This window comes from Aedes albopictus, chromosome 2, assembly GCF_035046485.1.
Source record: "Aedes albopictus strain Foshan chromosome 2, AalbF5, whole genome shotgun sequence".
Taxonomy (NCBI): domain Eukaryota; kingdom Metazoa; phylum Arthropoda; class Insecta; order Diptera; family Culicidae; genus Aedes; species Aedes albopictus.
Window position 1 is genome coordinate 45,361,193 of NC_085137.1, and position 23,245 is coordinate 45,384,437.

General features: G+C 38.4%; 3 protein-coding genes across 3 annotated transcripts; 1 reads left to right on the forward strand and 2 right to left on the reverse strand.

Moving 5' to 3' along the window:
- Positions 1 to 240: 240 nt before the first annotated feature.
- On the reverse strand, positions 241 to 893 carry LOC109432502 (ejaculatory bulb-specific protein 3-like). Its single transcript, XM_019708834.3, has one exon. It carries the CDS (start codon positions 761 to 763, stop codon positions 389 to 391), a length of 375 nt encoding a protein of 124 aa, XP_019564379.1. The 5' UTR covers positions 764 to 893; the 3' UTR covers positions 241 to 388.
- A 169-nt stretch (positions 894 to 1,062) lies between these two features.
- On the forward strand, positions 1,063 to 1,567 carry LOC109432501 (ejaculatory bulb-specific protein 3-like). The gene has a single exon (XM_019708833.3). The coding sequence runs from the start codon at positions 1,063 to 1,065 to the stop codon at positions 1,519 to 1,521; it is 459 nt and encodes a 152-aa protein (XP_019564378.2). The 3' UTR covers positions 1,522 to 1,567.
- A 12,123-nt stretch (positions 1,568 to 13,690) lies between these two features.
- Positions 13,691 to 14,511, reverse strand: LOC109432495 (ejaculatory bulb-specific protein 3). Its single transcript, XM_019708827.3, has 2 exons — positions 14,361 to 14,511; positions 13,691 to 14,285 (listed from the first exon to the last, which is right to left on the reverse strand). Exon 2 carries the CDS (start codon positions 14,268 to 14,270, stop codon positions 13,884 to 13,886), a length of 387 nt encoding a protein of 128 aa, XP_019564372.1. The 5' UTR covers positions 14,271 to 14,285; positions 14,361 to 14,511; the 3' UTR covers positions 13,691 to 13,883.
- Between the last annotated feature and the right edge of the window lie 8,734 nt (positions 14,512 to 23,245).

The window sequence follows — 23,245 nt, forward strand, 5'->3', positions numbered from 1 at the left end:
GGGGGTTTCCCCTTTCAGAATCAATGACTTGCGGATCGAACATGGTTCTAATTATCATCATCAGGTCTATAGAACATTATTCCTAGGAAATTCCCGTGTCGGATTCGAACGTGAATCAGATCTATCAATTTCGATCAATTCAGTATCAGAGAAGCGCAGTGATTTTCACACACAAAACTATTGTAAAATAAAAAGATTTTTGTTCATTCAAAGTTTTACAAACACGTAAGAAGCACAGGCTTTTATTTTTTCAGCAATTGATTTATTGTTACTTATTTGAAAGTTACAATGTACTTGAATATGTAATTTTCTATTGGCAACATTGGAATCATTTTAGAGACAGAATGTATAGCGGTATCTACAGACTCCCATTGTCATTTAGATTTATCTACAAAGCAATTCCAGCCTTCGCCGCCAGTTCCCGATAGCGCTCGGTCAGCTTGTTCTCCGGATCGTACTTGGCCTTCAGCATGGTCCACTCCATCGGACGGTTCTCGATCAACCAAGCGATCACCTTGTTTCCAGTATCACGCTGCTTCTCGGTACACTTGGTACATCCGGTTTCCAGGGCGTCCGGGAGGTATTTCTTCAGATCGGTTCCTTCGGGCGTGCATGGACCGGCGTCCATCAGGCAGTTGAAGTAGTTCTTGAATAAACGATCCGATTTGAGGATTTCTTCCACATCAATGTTATCGTATCGGTTGTTGTACGTTTCCTGTGCCGCAGCAACGGCGATCAAGGCGAGCACTATGAACAGCTTCATTTTTGATTTGATGATGGGTTGCACGATTTGAATCGGATAGTTCTGGATGCCTTCCACTTGGTGTTCAAAGTTTTACTATGGTGCACTGCATTCGGTTCCCTGCTTTATATATTATCAAAAATGCAAGTTGTGCAACAGGGACATGTTATGCATGCCCATCGATGATTTTTGGATTGCAAATTGAAGTGCAACTAGTCTTACAGATTCGATTGCAAATCATTTATATCTGATGATTTGTCAGCTTTTCTGCTGCATAATAGATTCTCCGTTGGGCATCAAATCCGTAACACTCCAGTAACATGAGTATAAATAGGAATCTCTGGATTGCACTTCACCACACATCAACACCAAGTATCGAACTTATCGAAGCCAAACCAAACATGAAGTTCTTCGTCCTTTTGGCCATTCTGGTTGTTGCTGCTGCCCAAGAAGCCACCTACAACAACCGATACGATAACATCGATGTTGAAGAAATCCTGAAGTCGGATCGTCTATTCAAAAACTACTTCAACTGTCTGATGGATGCCGGTCCATGCACTCCGGAAGGAACCGATCTGAAGAAGTACCTACCGGACGCCCTGGAAACGGGATGCACCAAGTGTACCGAGAAGCAGCGCGATACCGGAAACAAGGTGATCGCTTGGTTGATCGAGAACCGTCCGATGGAGTGGACCATGCTGAAGGCCAAGTACGATCCGGAGAACAAGCTGACTGAACGCTACCGGGAACTGGCGGCTAAGGCTGGAATTGCTTTGTAAATGTTATAGATTGAATAAAAACATCCTTTCTATTTTGAACATTAAACATTGATTAAATCATTATTAAAAGACATTGCGATACCTGTTATGTGCCATATGACTCATTACATCTAGGTCATAGATTCAAGCATTTGCTTTAATCACAATTGCGCAATGGACTACGGTTGGCTATTAGTCATAGATAGGCTTTTATACCGCCAAAAAACCCAAATACTCCGAATGTTGGAGTTTCCATCGCATCCTTGGAACTGTTCTGTATGAGAAAAGATTGAAGATCATGAACCACATGTCGTGTTGGTGGTGTTTTCGATCAGGCGGCGCGATTGTTTGCCGAGTCGGTACGGAAGCAATTATCGCAAAAATTGCTCAACGCACAGGGGCCACAATAATTGGGCTAAATGCAGTAGCGCCGCATTGCGCAGCACTTTGAAGCTGGTAGGTAGCTGATGGAATACAACGTCGGGAACAGAAAAAAAAAACAATTGAGTGACTATGATGATGGCCGCCGTGCACCTTGAAAGGTGTTAAATATTAAATAGATATGTATAATTATAAACTCAATTAATGTCAACAAAATTGGTTGAAAATTAACGTTTATCTAATTAATAATAAAGATGCCGACATCTATCTATATTGAGCGAAAATCGTCAACTTTTATGAGTTATAACAGCGTCATCACTATATGAGCAAAACTTTAAAAAATCGAGGACATATATCGAGGATTATAGTTTAGTTTACCTAAACTCTGATCGAAATGTAGTTATTGCTGTTTTATAATTTTCATTAATTGTACCTTTTGAGACGAACCAGCGCAATTGTTTGTCGCAGGAACAACCATAATTTCCAATTTTACGGATCTAGTTCGATATTTCATTTTACAGTAATCTGATATTTATTCCAAGTGTGCGACCTACAACTGTGTTCATAAAAATAGCAGTGAAAGCCAATTTGCATACAAAATAGTCAACTTTGACATGCTGTAATTTTGTTCGCCTATGATCGATCGAGTTGAAAATTTGACAAATAACTACAAATAGGGTATCGCGCCACTTGGTCGGTGGCTTCTATATTCGTCTGTTTGCCACTATAACTCAGTCAATTTTGAACCAATTCACTTGAAATGTAGTACACGGGTAGATACTATACCTATCTCACTGCATTCCAAAAATTGTGTCAATTGGTTCAAATTTGACTGTGTTATAGCGGGAAACAGACGAAAATAGAAGCCACCGCCCAAGTGGCGCGGTACCCTGAAAATAATGATTTTTTCGGAGCACCTGCAAAAAAAGTTAAACACTATGTGAAATTGTTAAAAATAATGGCAGTGTGGATGAATTGAATTTCTCCTCAACCGGGCAGTGTTGGGAATACTCACTAGCGAAAAGTTATACTCACTTGCTTCTATCTCAGTCCAGAAACATGCCATCAAAAAATGATGTTTGAAGGACGTTTAGATTGTAGTTTAATCTGAAAGTTTGCCGAATAAAGTAAAAATCGCAAACGCATACCAAAACCGTGAGAGAGCTGTGAGCACAAGGTGAGTATTAATTACACGAATTTTACTCACCTTGTACTCACAGCTCTCTCACAACTTTGGTATGCGTCAGCGATCTTTATTTTATTCGGCAAACTTTTTGATTATACTATAATCTAACAGCCCTTCAAACATCATTTTTTGATAGCATGCTTCTGGACTGAGATAGAAGCAAGTGAGTATCACTCTTGCAAGTGAGTATTCTCAACACTGCAACCAGGGGTAAGAAAAAAATAATTTCACATGCTATTCGGGCAACATCCATTGTTATAAAACAATCTAGATTATGGGTGACGCGGCCTGACGGGCCTTATCACCAGGGGTTCCCCAGGCTTCTGGTCTCGGCCACGGAAGTCTTATGGGGCGGGTAACAACCACCTCTTTTCCCAGGGCCGGCTCTTCGCTATAATACTGATCAGGGAACAAAGAAACACCGCAATTCACTTTTCACAAGTTTATTGTTACCTTATCTGTGTGGCGTGTATGGTGTTAAGTGTGTATGCTGGCCAGCGTTGACGGGATCTCGGTATACTGCGGGCTGGTGGGCTTCTTCGCGTGGGTGGATGGTAACGCGGGAACTTGGGCACAAGATGGCTGCCGGGTGGCGTGCCTATTTCTTCCACCGGCTGATGAACTGCTATCTCAATGGCCTTTGGGTTCCACGCTGTTTTTTTCTCCGATTGGAAGTAATGGGTCCTATTCGAGACACGAGGGAGGTAGATCTTAGGGTTGGAGCACACTATCAGGGTAACTGCACTTCATACCTGACTCAAACTTCTTTGAAACACAATTTTCCACAATTTGTTTGAATGACTACGAAGCTACCGCTTCTCGGAACTCAGTAACCGAAATTGTAGGTTCTGATACAATCACTTTAGTTTCTTGGACACGATGTGATCACTCTGGACGTCAGATCAGAAAAGAAAGATCAACTTCGAAAGACCTTGCTCCAAACCACTTAGAACTTTCCAATATCCTCATCCTCTTCCCGAAACTCCCACTTGTTCGTACCTTGCATCTACATCCTTTCCATCTTTCCAATGCCCACCTTACCCTTCTGTCATTCCGAAATTTCCCATTTCATATATGTTATAGGTGTCATGTGTAAATATGTGAAGTAAGTTTACAAAATATTTCCCCAGTTCAATTAGGCGGTTGCTTTACTGGGAGTGGCTTACCTATAGACTTAATTCTATTTCAATCTACTAACTGTTATACGTACCCTATTGGGTAGCTATTCATGATGAACTCTAGTATGGCTGTATCTCTCCTCTCATATTCAATTTACTCGCTTGCTCTGGATTGGGTTATAGGGTAAATGTACCAGAATGGTAACACCATCGAGGTAACAAATTAGAATGCAAGGAAAATTTAATAAAAATAAATGCAGAACAAAACAAATTTAAAACAAATAGAGTAAAAACACTACACTCCCCCCCCCCAAATTCTGCTCTAACCTTCGTCACTTCATACATAAAAAGTATTTGTGTGGAGGGAACGAAGATTAGAAGCAGTGGTGAAGTCTAGTGCTTTTACCCTACTGCTATTATTTTGAATAATTTTACAAAGTGTGGAGCGCGCTCCCTCCATAAGGATACGGCAAAGCGCGGAACTTTAATCGTGAACATCTCGAAATTGTCTTTCTAAGAAGTATCGTTGCGGTGATCAAGAAATCTTAAAAACTAACTGACCGATTTACAAACTTTTTTTTTAATTGTTCGCGTTTTAAATGCAGAATGTGCAATAAAAAAAAAAGTTCGATTTGATTATCTTCGCTAGCTATGGGTTCATTCAAATATTACGTAACGCTAACGGGGGAGGGAGGGGGTCTAGCGCTGTGTTACGCTTCATACAAAATTTCGAAATCTCTCATACAAAATTTGTTACGTGGGGGAGGGAGGGGGTCTAAAATTGCCAAATTTTGCGTTACGTAATATTTGAATGAACCCTATGTAACCCCTTAAGGGCACTCGGAGAAGTTCCAGGGGCGTTTGATAGCATTTCAGGTGTGCTTCAAGAGGTTTCCAGGTAGTTTCAGGAACCTTTGAAGGGTGTTCCAAGTGTTTCAGAGGAACACAGACAAACAGACGTAACACCTAGAACAATTTTCGTGAAAATCCATCGCCCAGCTCACACTACCATCACCGAATGGAAAGGTTTCACGATACACTGAGTTGTGCAATATCGTCAACAGAAGGCGTTAGTGTGAAACGTCAAACGCGATGAATAACGATGCGCGCGCCTCTGGTTGTGAAAGCCACAACTATGAAGATTCAAAATTATCGTTAAAAGCGTGGTCGATGGAAAGTGTTACGTCTGTTTCTCTGTGAGAGGAATGTCAAACGAATTGCGGGAATTTCAAGGACGTTTCAATGGGAATCTGGATGTTTCAGGAGTGTTTCAAAGCATTTCAGGGGCGTTTAAAGAAGTTTCAGTGGTAGTTCAAGGCGAGATGGTTTTATGATCTCGGGAGCCTTCAAAGAGCGTTGAGACCTACTCCCAAGTAACAATTTCATCGCTGATTGGTTTTGTTTGATTTTTATTAATGTTTTATTACAGCAATAATTTAAACTCACAGTTTTATGACTGCTTTTGTGAAAACCATTAATAAAATGTTTTATATTATACTTGAAGATATCCATAAAGACAGATTTTAAGAGTAAACAAAACTTTCCGATATGTAAACCTTCTGGCAATCATTATTACCGCAATAAAACTGTTAAAACTCTCAACAGATGGCGATCCGTTCGATTTGTAACGACATCTGTTGGTGGAAAAGCAGAAGCTACGACACTGCTAGGTTTATTGCGGTCATCATAAAAGTAAACTTGCTTTCGTTTTATTTTCGCTGATTATGGTCGTCGCCATATTGAAGAATTAGCTTACGTGAATGAAAAATAGTTAATTTTGCTTAAACTAGCAATAAATTGGTAGTTCGCAACCATTTTCATAACATGCTCACATAAATAAACTCTCTCTGCTGAGTTTTCTTGTGATTCGGGATAGTTTTACTAAATTCACAAATTGATTTATTTCACTCCAAGATGATAATATTCACTATTTTCGAAGCGCATTAATTTTATGATTCTGCAACCCCAATATTCACGGTAAATTCGAATGCGTATAAGCCTACCAGCACAATAACTACTAAAATACCACATTGAAATAGTCGCTTTCTACTTACGAATGATGTACTGAACTTTACGTGCCATCGAAGAAGCTTCTCTGCATTTTGAGCTGTCATAGTTTTTGTTGAAAAAAAAAACAACAACAATCGAGAATGGGAAATATTTCAACTAGTTTTTAAAACGGGTTTATTGCTACTTTTAATGCGGTTTGCAAAACTTCTCCGAGAGTGGTCCACTTAGCCGGAAGATGCTCTTAAAGAGGTTATCAAGAGGTTTTGATGTATGATTCAGTTTTATTGCAAGTTTTATAAAATTGGTCATGAAGATCTCTTGTAGAGTCGAACAAAACTTAAAATGTTACTTGGGCTGGCACCCCCTGAAACCCCCTGCAACACCCCTAAGATCTCCAGGTTCCCCCTGAAATCCTCTTTGCACCTCCATAAACGCCCCTGACACCCTATAAAACGCTCCTGAGAATACCCCTGAAATACTCCTGAGACCTCCCGGTACCCCCTTGAGACCCTCTATATCGCCCCTGAGATGCCTTGAAGCCCTGAAACGAATGAAAATTCTAGTCCATCCACATCGCACAATTACCGTCAATCCTCCTCGCTCCAGCCACCGGGACGCACGCCTGCCCCCAATTCGCCCACCACCACAATCACGTCCTTCACGCAAGCGAAGGGTCTTCCGCAACTCTTGTGCAGGTAAGTGCAACATCTTCCCGTAGAGCGTAGACGGTTAAGACCTACCGAGTCTTAATTGCATGCTCAAACGCTCTCACGTCTAACTTTATGTGATGATTACGAGGTTTTGTTCACCAACACTCCAAATACAGTAAATTTCAGAACCGATGTGGAGGGGTTAAACACAGCTTACGCTGGTATTTTACATACCATAAAAAACCAAAACATACGCAGAGACGGGGAACGCAACGAACAATGCAATACAAATGAGTAGATATAAAAATTCACCACTATTCTTCAAAACAATCGTTACGATCCATCTATCAGTACAAAGTGAATTGATAAATGTGAAAAAGTGTCGATGTCCCTCCAAAAGTATTTAATAATTTACCTAAAAACTATATGTAAGTTCCACTCAAAAACTCCAACAAAAACAGAAAAACTAAATTATAATTTACAGGAATAGGATACAAGAAGCTCTAAACAAACTGTGGCACTAATGTTAAAAACAAAAAAACGATAGACAGCATAGGTTTCTTTAAATGTAATTCTGTTTTATACTAGCATCTAACTATTTAAAAATTGTTCTTTTAGTTTACCCTTGAAAAAGGCCAAATAAATCAGGCCGAAATGTCGGGCAATGCAAATTTAATCGTTTGGATTCCCTAGACTGAGAAAGCCAGAATTTCCGTAGTGAGCTTCTTATTTTAAGTGAGCAAGAACAGAATACAGTGGTTTTTCGGTTTTATCACGCTCAAAAAAAATTTTACCGTGATATAAACGAAACCGTGAATTTGGCGAAACGAGAAATAAATGTAAATTTTTTATCCAAAATTGTTCAGCTGCAAAATATATAAGTCGTAGCTTACATTTATTAACTGTTTTGGTGGACTGGGCAATGCTGTATTGATTTTATATTGATTTCGGAATGTTTTAAAACAAGTGTGATAAAAACGAAATGAAAATCGTGATAAAATCGAACAGAAAACCGTGAATTTGGGCGAGTAGTGATTAAAACGACTAGTGATAAAACCGAAACGCCACTGTAATGAAATGCACTATTGTTTGAAGCTTGCTTCTTGAAATTTGTGCGTCTGAAGTTTTGATGCTCTATTGAAGCGGGATCTCAAGACGTTTGTCCTTAACGTCAGTTGGAGGCTTGCTTGGAGGTATTTGCTGAATGGTATACCTTAAATCCAATAGAAGTCAACCCGACCAAGTGCTCGGTGATTTCATTCTCGTACGAATTATAATGATTATAATAAGTCGGAGAAGTGTAGAATTAGCGTTATATTAAAATACACATAAATACAAACAAACAAAAAAAAAGTCGGGTACCCAAATTGAACGTGTCAGTCATATCATAGACCTTTGCGTAGTTTTGGACGAACAGCTCTCCTTCAAATAGTATATCGGCTACGTCTTCGGAAAAGCTTCGAGCATACTGGAATTCATATTCAGAATTGCCAAAGAGTTCACGTACGTCTATTGCCTTGAATCCTTGTACTGTGCCTTATCTCGTTCCTTAGTGGAGCACTACTCGTTTGTTTGAAACCCGTTCTACAACAAGAAACCGAGTCAAAAAGATCGAGTCTGTTCAGCGACGGATTGTGAGGTATGCTTTCGACATTTGCCTTAAAATAATCCATATCGTTGGTCAATTTACGAAAGCTGCTGCCAGTTGATCTTGGAATCAACTTAATTTTAACAGAGTTCTTTCATTGTTTGGTTTTAATGTATCTCATCAAGTACTACCGGAGATTCAGTAAGTTGTTAAAAGCCTCATTTAGAATTTCATCTCGTATGCTGTATTTATGTAATATGCATTGTATAAATTGCAGGTTTTCCATTGTTATTAACACGTACCCGACCCCCGATAACTCATTTTCAAAATGCTGGCAATTCATCAATTTTCATCCGTTTTTTTTAACTCGCCCTCAATCGATCATAAATTGGTGCTAGTTTATTATACACAAGTGGCCATGCAATATACGGAACCATTCCGGAGATATTCCGGATTGTACTGGGGTTAGGAGGTGGGGGAGGCGTCTGTTTTGCCAAATGGCTAAAAGTGAATATTTTATGTGTTATTGTGTTATTGTGGGGTCTCCGCGGAACCTGTTCCAGGTGTTCCGGAGCAGCCAAATCAGCTGATACATAGTTCAGTAATTTTTTTCTGTCTCATTCTCTCGAAATCGTGAAATTGTTACGTCGCACGGTATGTTTTGTCCAGAAATGTCCCCGATGACACCCTCGTGGAACCTGTGCTAGATGTTACGGGGTGGCCATACTAGTTGATGCAGACTTCAGTCTATAGTTTCTGACTCAATCATTCGATATCATGAAGATTGATATGTCGCACGGCATGTTTAGGTTGAAATCCAGAAGTGTCCCCAATGAGGCCCCGTGGAACCTGTCACAGGGATCCGAATGGGTCAACTTAGGCCGTCACAAATATTTATTTTAATTTTTGTCTCACAACTATTGGGTGGTCGAGGGGGGAGGGATGAAAATAATAAATAAATCATTTAATTTGGAAATATTTAAAACTCATCGGTTTTGTTTAAGAGTTTTTTTTAGTAAGACGAGATATTTTGATAAATAATTTTCATCTGCCCCCTCTAAAATCAAAATCCAGCCAAAAAAATTAAAAGGGGGGGGGGGTGGGTGGTGTGCTTAGACAAAAAGTCAACATGAAAGCCTTATTCAAATCTGGTTATCGCAGTTGTGCTTGACTGTTCGCAAAAAAAAAACTTTCGCTGAAAATCAATTGTTCAAACACAATAACAAACGAAATAATCACTTTAGTTATTTTGGCAACCACCAGCACAATCCGGATATTCCCGAAATGGTTTCGGATATTGCATGGCCACTGAAGTAAAATAAACTTGTGCCAATTTATGATTGATTAAGGGCGACTTTAAAAAATCGAATGTAAATTGACGAAATGCCAGCATTTGGAAAATGAGTTTTCGGGGGTCGGGTACGTGAAGGTTAATTTTATGACTGTATTTATGTATTAATGTTCTTAAAAAGATTTAAGTAAAATCATTGGGCCTTGTATATTGCCTGTTGAAATTACAGAAAAGCACGCTTATCAAAACAGCTAATACGAAAAAACCCTACATAAATAATTGGAAAAAAAACCCAGGAACCGAAATTTTTGATAAATAAAGGATTCCCTGAAAAAAATCTACAAAATAATCCTTGATAAATCCCTGTAGAAATTTCTTAAATAATCATTGGAGGTATGTCCCTAAAGAACCCTTAAAAGAATCCCCTCTATTAGAATCCTATAGAGAATCACTGAAGGAATTCGTTGAGAACTCCCTGGAAGAATCTTTACATGAATCTTTTGAGCAGTCCCTTGAGAAATCCTTTAAGAAACCCCTAGATGATATCCAGGTAAATCATTGGAGCATCTCGATTCCTAGAGGAATTCTAGCTGAAATTCATCGAAAAATTTTCGGAGGAAGAATGCCCGGAGAAATTCCGGGAAAAGTCTCCAAAGAAGTTTCTAGTAGGATCCCTGGTGAAATTCTTGGTGTAATTCATGGAGCAATCCCAGAAGCAATTTCTGGAAGAATCAGAAAAAGAATCCATGAAGAACATCTCTTGAAGAATTCGTTAAGGAGTCCTTGAAAAAAAACCCTGGAGAAATTACGCGATCAATTCCTGAAAGTAACGTGCAGAAATTCCTGGAAGAATCTAAGTAGGAAAAGTTAGAGAAATACTAGTAGGAATTTCTGGAGGAATTATTCAAAATTTATGGAGAAATTTTTCAATGAATCCACAGAAAAAAATCCTGAAGGAATCACAGAAGGAATTCCTTTAGGAATTCCTGTTGGAAGTTCCTCTAAGAATTCCTGCAGGAATTTCCTGAGTAGTACTCAATAGCAGAAATCCTGGTTAACCCTCGAGGAGTATTTTGTACAACACGATGGAAAAATTTTGCGTTTTGTACACAGCATTAGCGTGAAGCAGGCGCACAGTGGGATCATTCTGAAAAAAAAAGACGATCAAAACCTCTAAGAGCCATTAGATGACATTTTAGCACATAGGTGTCTTTGGAAGATATGTTCAGAAAAATCTTCTTTATTTTTATGCATATCCACTGTATGGTAAAACTGTAGGGTGAACCCGAGCAAAAAAATATTTTTTCAAAATAATTTATTAGAGGGTAGATGTCTTCAGCAAAGTTGTAGAACAAATAATTTCAAGTAACTTTGCTGAAGACACCATATAGCTTGGACTTCATTTTTAGTGAGAAAATATGAAAGTTTAAAAAACAAACTCAAAATCAGTTTTTTGAACTTTTCCATGATTATATCGTAAAATTTCAACGTAATATGTTCTACAAGTTTGTAGGTACTACTGGAATACACTATCTTGCCGAAGACACCAACTCTGTAAAATTGAAAATTGCTCCAGTAAACAATTTTTTTTGAAATTTTTTCACTATTTTCACTATTGAATATTTTTTGAATAGGCACTTTTTGGCAGCCGTGCTATCAAAATTTCAATGCTTCATCATGTCCAGAATAGACCAAAAGTGGCTTAACAATCGGGTTTGATAAGGCACCTTGATTTCTGATGCTATTTTAATAGTCATTTTTCAAAGAAAATATTCACAAATTTCATACAAATCATTTAATACAAACTGAATACTCACGAAAACTTTTCAACATTAATATTTGTTAATCAAAATAGTATTCTTGTTGAAAGAGTCTACATTTCTAACACTGTGGTTGACTTTACATTGAATACCCGACAAAAAATATCGCTTTTTTAATTTTTAAATGAGTTAAAAACTCACTATTGAATATTTTTTGAGTAGGCACTTTTTGGCAGCCGTGCTGTCAAAATTTATATGGTTCATTATGTCCAGAATAGACCAAAATTGACTTAACAATCGGATCTGATAAGGCACTTTGATATCTGAAGCTATTTTAATAGTAATTTTCAAAGAAAATATTCACAAATCTCATACAACCTTTCGATATTTTTAGCTCATCCAAGTTGTAATTCTGAATAAAAAAAACAAGTTAAATAAATGTAGACTATTTCAACTGTTAGTGTCATTTTTTTTTAACTACAAATTTTGAAAGAGGGAAAAGCCTCTTTGAGTGATTTCCTCATCTACGAAATCTTTCTCAAAAAGGCACAAAACTTTTTTATCTTTTCAAAAAATCGTTATAATATAAACTTAAAACTAAAGGCTCCTCCGGAAGAGTATCCATAATCGAGCCGTGATGTTGATGCGGATTTGTCAAGGGATGAACCAAGATAATATGTCTACGACGAAGAAATTTTTCAAATCATGGACATGAAAACTGGAAAAAATAAATTTTAAAGAGTATCAAACAGCATAATCAATTTCAATAAAATATCTGTTAAGAATTTTCATCATGACGTAAGATTTACAACCTAGAATATCTCTAACAGATACTGGCTATTTCAATGTGATGTAACAATGTTTCACTCGTTTTAATTTATTTTTTTTTATTTTCAACACAAAACTTGTAGAGGCATTCATTATATTTTCGCCTTTTTAGTTTTTTAACCGAAGTTATAATGTTAACATAGCAAATGAAAAAAAAAATGTTATCATTGTTTCAGTTGATTGAATAATGTATGTATTTTAACATAAACAAATGCATTGGGAATTACAATAAAAAATAGATAAAACTCATCTTAAAATTTAAAAAGCGATATTTTTTGTCGTATATACAATGTGAAGTCAATCACAGTGTTAGAAATGTTGACTATTTCAACAAGAATACTATTTGGATTAACAAATATTGATGTCGAAAAGTTTTCGTGAGTTTTCAGTTTGTATTAATTAATTTGTATGAAATTTGTGAATATTTTCCTTGAAAAATGACTATTAAAATAGCATCAGAAAACAAAGTGCCTTATTAGACCCGATTGTTAAGTCACTTTTGGTCTATTCTGGACATGATAAACCATCGAAATTTTGATAGCACGGCTGCCAAAAAGTGCCTATTCAAAAAATATTCATAAGTGAAAATAGTGAAAAAAATTCAAAAAAATGGTTTACTGGAGCAATTTTCAATTTTACAGAGTTGGTGTCTTTAGCAAGATTTCAGTAGTATCTACAAACTTGTACAACATATCACGTTGAAATTTTACGATATAATCATGGAAAAGTTCAAAAAGCTGATTTTAAGGTTGTTTTTTAAACTTTCATATTTTCTCCCAAAAAATGAACTCCAAATTATATGGTGTGTTCAGCAAAGATACTTGAAATTACTTGTTCTACAATTTTGCTGAAGACATCTGCCCTCTAAAAAAATAATTTGAAAAAAAAATTGTTTTTGCTCGGGTTCACCCTACAGTTTTACCATACAGTGAATATGCATAAAAATAGAGACGATATTTCTGAACACATCTTCCAAAGACACCTATATGCTAAAATGTCATCTAACGGCTCTTAGAGGTTTTGATCGTCTTTTTTCAGAATGATCCCACTGTGAGGCGGTGGTGACCAACTGCGCCAGTTCCAGAAGGTTAAGAAACCGGAAAACATCCTTGAAAAATAAGATCCCCAGGAAGGAATTCCTGGGGAATCATTGGTTAAACTTCCAAATAAATCACAGGAGGAAGTTAAGGAGAAATCTTTGTAGAACTCCTTCGAGTAACAAAGGAAGAATGTATGACAAAATCCGGTCTGTATTACATATATGCATTGTTGTAAAGATGGAAAATGGATAGTGAGAAGAGTGAAGCGTCTGTATGTCTGTGATAAAAACATCTAATGATCCAAAGCTTCAAAACGTTCGACCGAAAACACCCGCAAATTGGTTAGCTACAACCGTTTATTATCACGAAATTCACTCTGCACAGCGGAGTCTACAGAACCATCACTGGGCGGTGGCGGCGGCGGCATATAATTTCAAAGAAAAACCAAAAGAAATTCCCCTAAGATCACAGCAGTTGGTCGACGTTCCATTGTTTCCATTCAGCTTGTAGAGATTTGAAGTGATTCATAATTTACAGCTTGATTCCTTCCTTGTCGGCATCGGCGACGTACTTCTCGACGTACTTGTTGTCGGGGTCGTACTTGGCCTTCAGAGCCTTCCATTCCTCTGGCTTGTTCTCGGTCAGGAACTTGATGGTCTTGGTGCTGTCGGTCTGCTGCTTCTCGCTACACTTGGCGCAGTTGTTTTCCAAGGCATCGGGCAGGACGCGCTTCAGTTCGTTGACATCTGGAGTACAGGCACCGGTGTCCATAAGACAGGCATAGTAGTTCTTGAACAGGCGCTCGGACTTCAGGATCTCATCGATGTTGACGCTGTCGTACTTGGTGGTGTACTTGTCATCCTGGGGCTTGGCAGCAGCCAGGGCGAGCAGGGCCAGAGCAACGATGAAGAATTTCATTTTGGAAGATTTGAACTGTAAGGATAAGTAGGATGTTAGTTCAGTTGAACTTTGAAGTTGATTCTTGTCTCTGCTTGAAGCTGGACTCACCTTGGTTCTTACCGCTGTGCAGATTTGAACTATACTCTTTTCGGCTCCCCAACCAGCTATATATACTGGCGAAATTTCTTCTTGTCTATCCTGTGGGATCTTCTTTCGTGAAGTCGATGCTCAACCAATCCAGTTGTCTATCACAAAACAATTTTCCCCACAATGGAATCTTCTCGAGAGTTGGGGCTAATCCCTCTACGGAGCGAGAGTGTGGGCCACCAGGAAATTTCAGACCATCCATCATCGCCGATTCCAATTGCGTTCATAGACGAGGGTGAACCGTAAACACAACTTCGACGCGTCTGTAGCCTCTTTCCCTCCCAGCACCACCAGCTCCATCCACATGAGTGAGCAACATTTCAAATCACGATTTTTAATTTGACAGGCCGTCGTGGCTCATGCGAAATTTGAACTGGTGATGGAGGCTGGTGATGGCGTTGAGGGGAGATGACTTCGGTGGGTGTGTACTGCCAAAATCTAGCCGTCTAGTGCTGCGCGGAGTAGAACTTATTGCTTCTTCTTGCTATCTGATTGACCGGTGTGGGGTAGTGCGTCGGCCGCCGCGCCGGTTCGGTTCGGTACATGAACATCAAGATCAAGGCAGATTGGCAAATTTTGAAAAGCTGCCAGACTTCTTTCTCCGCAGCAGGATTACTTGCTGCCATTAAGCGGATAAGTGGAACGGACAGACGCGGGTTCATGTTACTTTTTGGGGATTGCAGCAACCGGCAAGCCAGCCAGCGTCAGCCGCCGCACGCCGGACCAGTTGTACTCCCTGCACGTGTTTGACCCCTCCAAATGTTTTGGAAACTGGTTTTGGAAATCCCCCGCACCAAATGGATTCTAATGCGAAAAAGTGTAGCAAACTGTGCGATGCTCGCATATCGTAATTGGGGGTTGGTTTAACGATTAATTTCTAATTTCAGAATATCCTAATGTTAATTGCAGTAGAGCAGAAGCGTAATCGAACAAAACTGACGTCAGCACAACATTTTGCGATTGATCGTCTATTTTGTAAACATTGTAGCATATGGAAAAGTACATGGGAGGATAATTGAATAATGGATATGAAATTGGCTAGTTGTCTGTGGAGTAAAACACACGGATCTTCATCTATGGCATCGTAAACAAATTCATCGAAATCCCTTTCCGTTTCGGCCCACGCTTTACCCTATGGAAAGAACTGGAAGCTTATTGCGTTCGAGGCGCATTAGTCGATCATGCTGTCGGATGGAAATGACGTGCGTACCCTAGCGTTGTGCGTAATGATGTAGGTTAATAAGGCTGGAGATTCAATTTTGACCTTGTGGGAGAAAAAAAAAATAAATAAACGTTCGGTAATTTGCGTATCATATGTTTCTTGCCATAATAATATTATTGTTTTTTTTCTATCGGGGAAAGTATGGAGAGAAGTAAGTTCGGTGACTCATATAGGTAGTATACGATGATGGGGTGTTTTTGTTATTGTTGAATATTTGTGCATGTAGGGGGCAATAATGGCTTCGTCGGTTCAGTTTTCATCGTGGCCTAGTTCTTAGCACTGGTGTTTGGTGTCTTTTCATACAAAATATAGAGTACGGCAAATTCAATTGTTAATGTTTCCTTCTTCTTCTTCTTGGCGTCACGTCCTTGACAGGGGCAAAGTCTGCTTCTCAGCTTCCACATAGACCTGTGCGCCGACTTTATTTTGCTCGGCGGCGGCGTGAGGGTCAATTTTGGCCGGCGGCGGCGGCGTCATCGGCGTCACGCCGGTGGCGGCAGCTTTCGGCGGCGGCGGCGGCGGCGTGAATCGGCGTGACCAAAATTTGACCATATTGTCAACATTGAATTTGTCAAAGAATTTGTCATTACACTCTAGAATTTGAAGTCTGAGCTTTTTCATTCATGACCATTGATGACATTACGTTTGAATGAATACCCTTTTTTATTTCTGTTCAGGTCCGTCATTACTCGTATTTTAAGTGTATTCTGTAGTGTATATGTTGCATTACTCTATTGGAAATGAAGAGCAATAATGTATCGATTATGTTACAGTTTTTGTTTTGTTTTCTTTGAGCCTTCAGAAGCTATTAATTTTTTTAGTAAAGTTGCATTATTTACACTTAGGAATTCCCGAATAATTACAGACTGAAGGAGGAGCCTTGAAGAAACTCCCGGTGGAAGAATCCCCGAATCCTTGAAAAAAAAAACTCTGGACTAATCTCTGCAGGAATTGCCGTATGACATCCCAGGAATTTCTGGTGATTCATGAATCTCTCTTTGAGCGATCCCTGCAGCAACTTATAAAGAAATCCCGGATAGGAATTTTCGAAAAATTTCAGAAAGAAATCCAGGAAGAATACCAAAAGAAATTCCAAAAGTACAGGGGGTGGCCAAAATGTTTGGGATAGGCAACTTTTTTTTCTCTCACAAAAAAGCACAACATACTGTAACTTTTAATAGAGTGCATAAACAATTCTCAAATTTTGACTGTTTGTCAACTTATTTTATGTGCATCACTGGTACAAATTTGGGCTCGATTAGTTAATCTTTCGCGAAGCTAGAACCGTTCTCGTAAAACACTATTTTTTAGACTACCAATTTTTGAACTGTCATATCTCCGAAACCAGTGAACCGAATCTAATAAAATTTTGGACGTTTATCAACAATATATTGATATTTCATACGACATTATAAAATGTAATATTATCTCATGACGAATAAAGTTATACCGGTTCACATTTTCACCCATATAGAGGAAAATAGTTTAAATTTACAATACCACACAAATATTACTAAATGTGTTCTTCCTTTAATCCAAATAGGCTCTAATATATCTAATTAGAGGTATCTTGAGAACAGAAATAAAATTTCTTTGGATATCGAAACTGAAATTTAATGACATTGATGTAAAAAAATATATTTTTCGAGAAAAATCCAAAAAGTGTCAATCCATGATAACTTTTTTAAATGTTTAAAAAGCACCTTTGCTTTAATAACTTGTGAAGCACTAATATATTATTGATAAACGTTTCAAATTTCATTCAAATCTGTTCACTAGTTTCTGAGATATGGCAGTTTAAAAATAAGCTCTCTGAAAAAAAAATAACGAAAACGGTTCTAGCTTCAGCAAAGATTATCCAATCGAGCTCAAATTTGTACCAATGATGCACATATAATAGGTTGACATGCAGTCAAAATTTGAGAATGTTTGATGAGCTCTATGAAAAGTAACAGCGAATTGAACTTTTTTGTGAGAGAAAATAAAGTTACCTATCCCAAACATTTTGGCCATCTCCTTATATCCCAAATGAATTCAAGCAGGCAACCCAAGATAATTAAAGCAAGAATCTCCAAAGGAATTCCCGGAAGAATCTCCGAAGGAATTCCAGTGGGAATTTCTAAAGGAATTCGAGAACGAACCCTCTAAGGATTTCTAGGAGGAATCAACGAAAAATATCCAGGAAGAATCCAAAAGAAATTTAAGCAGGCTCTCGCAAATATTTTTCAGCAGCAATTCACAAAAGAATTCCAGTGGGAATTTTCAAAGCAATTTGAAAAAAAAAAATCCCAAAAAGGATCTGGGAGGAATCAACGAAAAATACCCAGGAGGAATCTCTGGAGGAATTTCAGGAAATTCCTGAGAGATTTTTAGGAGTAATTGCAGGCAAAATTCTAGCAGAAACTCAAGGAAGAATCCCCGAAGGTTTCTGAGGGGAATCCCCGGAGGAATTCCATGAGCAATCTCCGAAGAAATTCGGAGGGGAATCACCAAAGGAATTCTAAGAGGAAATCCCGAAGGAATTCCAGGAGGAATCCCTGAAGGAATTTTATAAGGAATCCTCGAATGAAATCGAGCAAAAAATCTCCGAAGGAGCTCCAGGAGGAATCCCCGAAAGAATTCTAGGAAGAATCTCCGAAGGAATTCCAAGAGGAACCCCATAAGAAATCTCCGAGTCTCAGGAGAAAATACCAAAAGGAATTCTTGGAGAAATCACCGAAGAAATTCAAGAAGGAAATCGAAAGAATTCCATAAGCAATCTTGAAGGAATTCCATGAAAATTTTCTGAAGGAATTTTTGAAGGAATCTCCAAAATAATTCTAAGAGAAATCACCACAGGAGCTCCAGGAGGAATCCACGACGGAATATCAAGAGGAATCCCTGAAAGAATTTCAGAAGGAATTCATGTAGGAAGTCCAGGAGGTATTCCCAAAGGAATTCCAGAAAATAATTTACGGAGGAATTCGAGAAGGAATCCCCATAGAATTTCCAGGAGGAACTTTTGTAAAATATCCAGGAGGAATCCTTGAAGGAACTCCATTAGGAAATCCTGAAATAATTCTAGAAGGAATCCCCGCAAGAATTCCAAGAGATTTTTTTTTCTTTTTTTAAGATTTTTTTTTTCTTTTTTTTTTTTAAAGTAATTCCAACAATAATCAACAAAAAAAGTCCAGCAGGAATCCCCAAAATAATTCAAGTAAGAATTTCCAAGAGAATCTCTGAAGGACCTCCAGGAGAAATTCCTGAAACAATTCTAGAAAGAATCGCTGAAGGAATTTCGGAAGAAATTTGAATCTTTGGAGGAATTCCATGAAGAACTCCCGGTGAAATTCCATGAAGAACTCCTGAAGGAATTCCATGAAGAACTCTCGGAGGAATTCCATCAGAGATATCACCAAACTCCAAGAGGACACTCCGAAGGAAATCTAGGAGGAATACTCGAAGAAATTCCAGGAGAATTTCTTGAAGGAATTCCAAGAGAAATCCCCGAAGAAATTACAGGAGAAATCCCTGCAGGAACCCCAGGAGGCACTCCAGGAGGTATTCTGGGAGGATTCTCCAAATATCCGAATGATTTGCAAGAGGAAACCCCCAAACAATTCCAAGAAGAATCTCAATATGAAGTCCAGGAGATATCTCCGAAGGAATTCCTGGAATAATCTCCGAAGGAACTCGAGGAGGATTCGCCGAAGGAATTCCAAGAGAAATTCTCCAACAAGTTGTAGGAGATATCCCGATGGAATTCTGAGAGAAATCACTGATCGAAATCGAGGAGGAATCTCCAAAGGAATTCTAAAAAAAAATCATCAAAGAAATTCCAGGAAGAAATTGCAAAGAAAATTCAGAAGAAATCCACGTCAGAATATCAGAGAACATCCCCGGAAGAATTTCAGGAGGAATCAATTTAAGAATTATAGGAGCAATCCCCGAAGGAGTTCCAGGAAAAAATCCAGAAGAAAGAAAATGCATTCTAGGAGGAATCCCCGGAGGAATTCCATGAGGAATCATCAAAGTCTCTCCAGGATACCGCTAAAAGATGTTCAAGGAAGAATCGACAACGGTAGGAATCTCCGAAGGGTTTTCAAGCGCAGTCCTCGCAGGATTTTCAGCAAAATCTCTTAAAGATAGTATTTCCGGGTAGGGGGAAGGATTTACTAAAATAATTACTGGAGGAATTCTTGTAGAAACTCCATGGAAGATCCTCAAAAATATCCTGGAGATATGGCTGATTATAATCCTAAGGAAATTATTGAAGGAACTCCTACAAGATTCCCTGAAGGAACTCCTGTAGGAATTCCTGAATGAGCTTCTGGAGAAATCTCTGATGTAGCTCCTGGAGGCATCCGTGAGTCCTGCTGGGAAACCCTTAACCTCAATCTACAAACTGAAAGAACCCAAGGAGCAATCCCTGGAAGAACTCCTAGAAGAATCCCTAAATAAACTTGTCGAGGTAACCCCTAAAGATATCCTAAAGGAATGTTAGAAAGAACTCCCTGAAAAAACTTCTGGTGGAATCCCTGAAGCAGGGAAGCCAGATGATTTTTTAAAAATCTGTATCGTTTATTTTTTCAACAATCTGTATCCCATACAAAATTTGGGTGAAAAATCTGTATCCCAAACAAAAATAAAATAGCCCCTCTAGCTCAAAAATCTGTATTTCATATAAAACGAAATCTGTATGGATGCACAAAAATCTGTATAATACAGATAAATTAGGAACATATGGCATCCCTGCCCTGAGGGTATCCTTGGATATTCCTATAAGATTCCCTAAAGGAACTCCTGGAGAACTATCTGAAGGAACTTCTGTAGGAATCCCTGAAAAAAAAAACAGGAGAAATCTCTGAAGAAACATCTGCACGAATCCCTGAAAATCCTGGAGGAATCTCTGATGGAGTTTCTGGACTCTATGTAAGAACTCATGCAGGAATTCCTGTAGAAACTTCTTACGGAATTTTTGATGGATGTCCAAGAGGCATTTATTAACCCTCCTGAAAGAATCTCTGAAGGGACTTCTGGAAAAATACCTGAGCGATCTTTTGTTGAAATTCTGAAGGAATTTCTAAAGAACACTTAGAGGCATCTCTGAATCCTCCTGGAGCTGTTACAGAGATCCCTGAACGAACTCCTGGGAAGATGAATTTCTGGAGCAATCCTTGATAGAACTGAAAGAATCTCTGGAAAATTTTCATGAGGCATCCCGCCGTAATTCTAAAAGGAATCTCCGAAGGAATTTTAAGAGGGATGCTAGAAGGAATTTCTCAAGGAGCCCTTGATGAAACTCTCAGAGTGATGCCTGAAGGATCTCCTAGAGCGATCCCTACAGAACGTCAGGAGAAATCTCTCGTCGAAATTCTAGGGGAATTTCTGAAGAATCTCCTGGAGGAATCTCTGAGGAAACCCCTGGACTAGTTCTAAAAGAAACTCCCGTAAGAATTCCTGAAGGATCCTCAGAAGGAATTCCCCAAGGAAATCTCAGCGTAATCTCTGAAGATTCTCCTATGGGAATCCCTAAAGAATCTTCTGAATGAATTTCTGAACCATCCTGAAAAAAAACTCCTGGAGTTTTCCCTGAAGGTACTCTTGTCCAGAGATCTTCTGAAAAAAAAAAATCAATAATGAAACTCCTGGAGGCATTCCTGAAGAATTTTCTGGAGGAATCCCTGGTGGACCTCCTGGAGGCATTACTGAATCCTTCTGGAAGAATCTCTGAAAAAACTTCTGGAGAGATGTGAATGATACATTATTAATGAAAACTAATGAAAAATAAAAAATAAATTCGAAGACATTTTGTATTTAATGGACACCTTGAAATTCCATTTGAATTTCTTCAGAAATTCTTAATAAGAGTTTTCTGCAGAAGTTCTTAATAGAGTTTTCTGCAGAGTTTTTCTAAAGCAATAGGAAGAAAAATAAAATGAACAGACCAAAGTTCCAATGACCAGGCATCAAATTGTTAGAACGTACTGTCTTCAATTTTTATATCATAAGGGCATAAGAGTTATTTTTTATCAATGTTCCCTTAATACTTAGTATTATTTCCAAAATACGATCCGTTTTTGAATTTTCTCATGGTAATCTGCTGGCGGTTTTGACTAATGTCTATAACTACAAAAGTAACCGAATATGAGTTATCGATTTTCTCTTTCGCTAATGGTCGTATTACGTTTGTACATTAGAAAAGCGATGATGAGAAATCAGTTATTGCAGTCAAACTTTTATGATAGCGATCGTGAGAAATTTTTATCTCAACTTTATGTAAACTTAATTTTGTTCGTGCACTGATCACCGGCGCGAAAAATGAAAATCGGCGGCGTGGCAAACTGCGGCGTATGGCGCGCCGCCGATACCTCAATCGGCGTCGGCGTGGGACAAAAAGTGCCGGCGGCGGCGGCGTGGCGCGGCGGCGCAAAGGTCTACTTCCACAGCGCTATTAATTGTGGAGTTTCCTCTGCAAATGACCATTTTGCATGACCATGGAAGTCAAGGAAATTTTTTCTACGAAAAGTTCTTGGACTGGCCGGGAATCGAACCCACCACCCCCAGCATAGCCATGTTGAATACTCACGCCTTTAAAGTTGTGGCTATTAGGGTTCTCATATTAACCCAAAAAGGGATACCTTCATGGCCTCAGTTTCGTCACCTTGCTAAGTGTGTTCCATCAAAGACGAGCTCTGAAAGGCGCCTGGGGTCCAATGGACCCCAGGTATCCCTTTTAGGGTTAATGTTCCTGTTTGAAGAAAAAAATACAAATACAAAATGAGCTGTTGAACTTATAATTTCTCCTTTTTATAGCTGTTTTCGAATCAATTGACGGGCCGCTGTTGTAATGGCTACCGCTTTCGTTTTTCTTTAATGAGGATCTGCATACTTACATAGGGTATGTATGCCATCAGTCATCTCACGCTCCAATATTCATCCTATTCAAAAACAAGCGATTACGGCACCGATTGATTCCGTTCTTTTTATTTGCATGGGTGCTCACTTATAACAAAAAAATACAAAAATAAGAAACAAAACAAACAGCGCCGCAATCCTTTGTTTTTCGTAGGATGAAAATGGGAGCCACATGCTTAATAAGGGAACCAATACCCTATATGTGTAAATTTGAGTAGTACATATAATAGTTATTTGTGAAAAGAGCTGTAAAAATATGATTTTTCAAATGATTTGCATAATGAAAATTATGCAACTATTTTTTATAAGGCAACTCATTTCTGACGCATAATGAATCAGTTCGAAAAAATTGGCCATTATGATACAAAAATGAGTTACATAAAAAAAATTATACTGAATTGCATAAAATAACTTTAGAGTTTCCGCTAAACGGATCTTTGAAAAAAAAAAAAGGAATTTCCATACAAGGTTGATGATATGAAATCGATTTTTGTTCTATTTGTAAGTAAAGTCGCTCACTTCATTCTCCGTAGTCAATGCTCCGATTGAGCTGAATTTTTTGACTGTAACTCGTCTCCATATGATATATCAAATGAACGTTGAGAAAGAATTTTTACATAATTTTTTTCTTATTGAAAAAAATACATTTCTTCTTAAACTTTTGGAATTTTTGCTTAAATTTTAATGAGATCGTTCCTTAAACAAGACAACATCTTGAATTGTATCA

What these genes read in the sequence shown, in the direction of transcription:
- LOC109432502 (XM_019708834.3), bottom strand. Translation starts at nt 763, where the DNA reads ATGAAGCTGTTCATAGTGCTCGCCTTGATCGCCGTTGCTGCGGCACAG.
- LOC109432501 (XM_019708833.3), top strand. Translation starts at nt 1,063, where the DNA reads ATGAGTATAAATAGGAATCTCTGGATTGCACTTCACCACACATCAACA.
- LOC109432495 (XM_019708827.3), bottom strand. Translation starts at nt 14,270, where the DNA reads ATGAAATTCTTCATCGTTGCTCTGGCCCTGCTCGCCCTGGCTGCTGCC.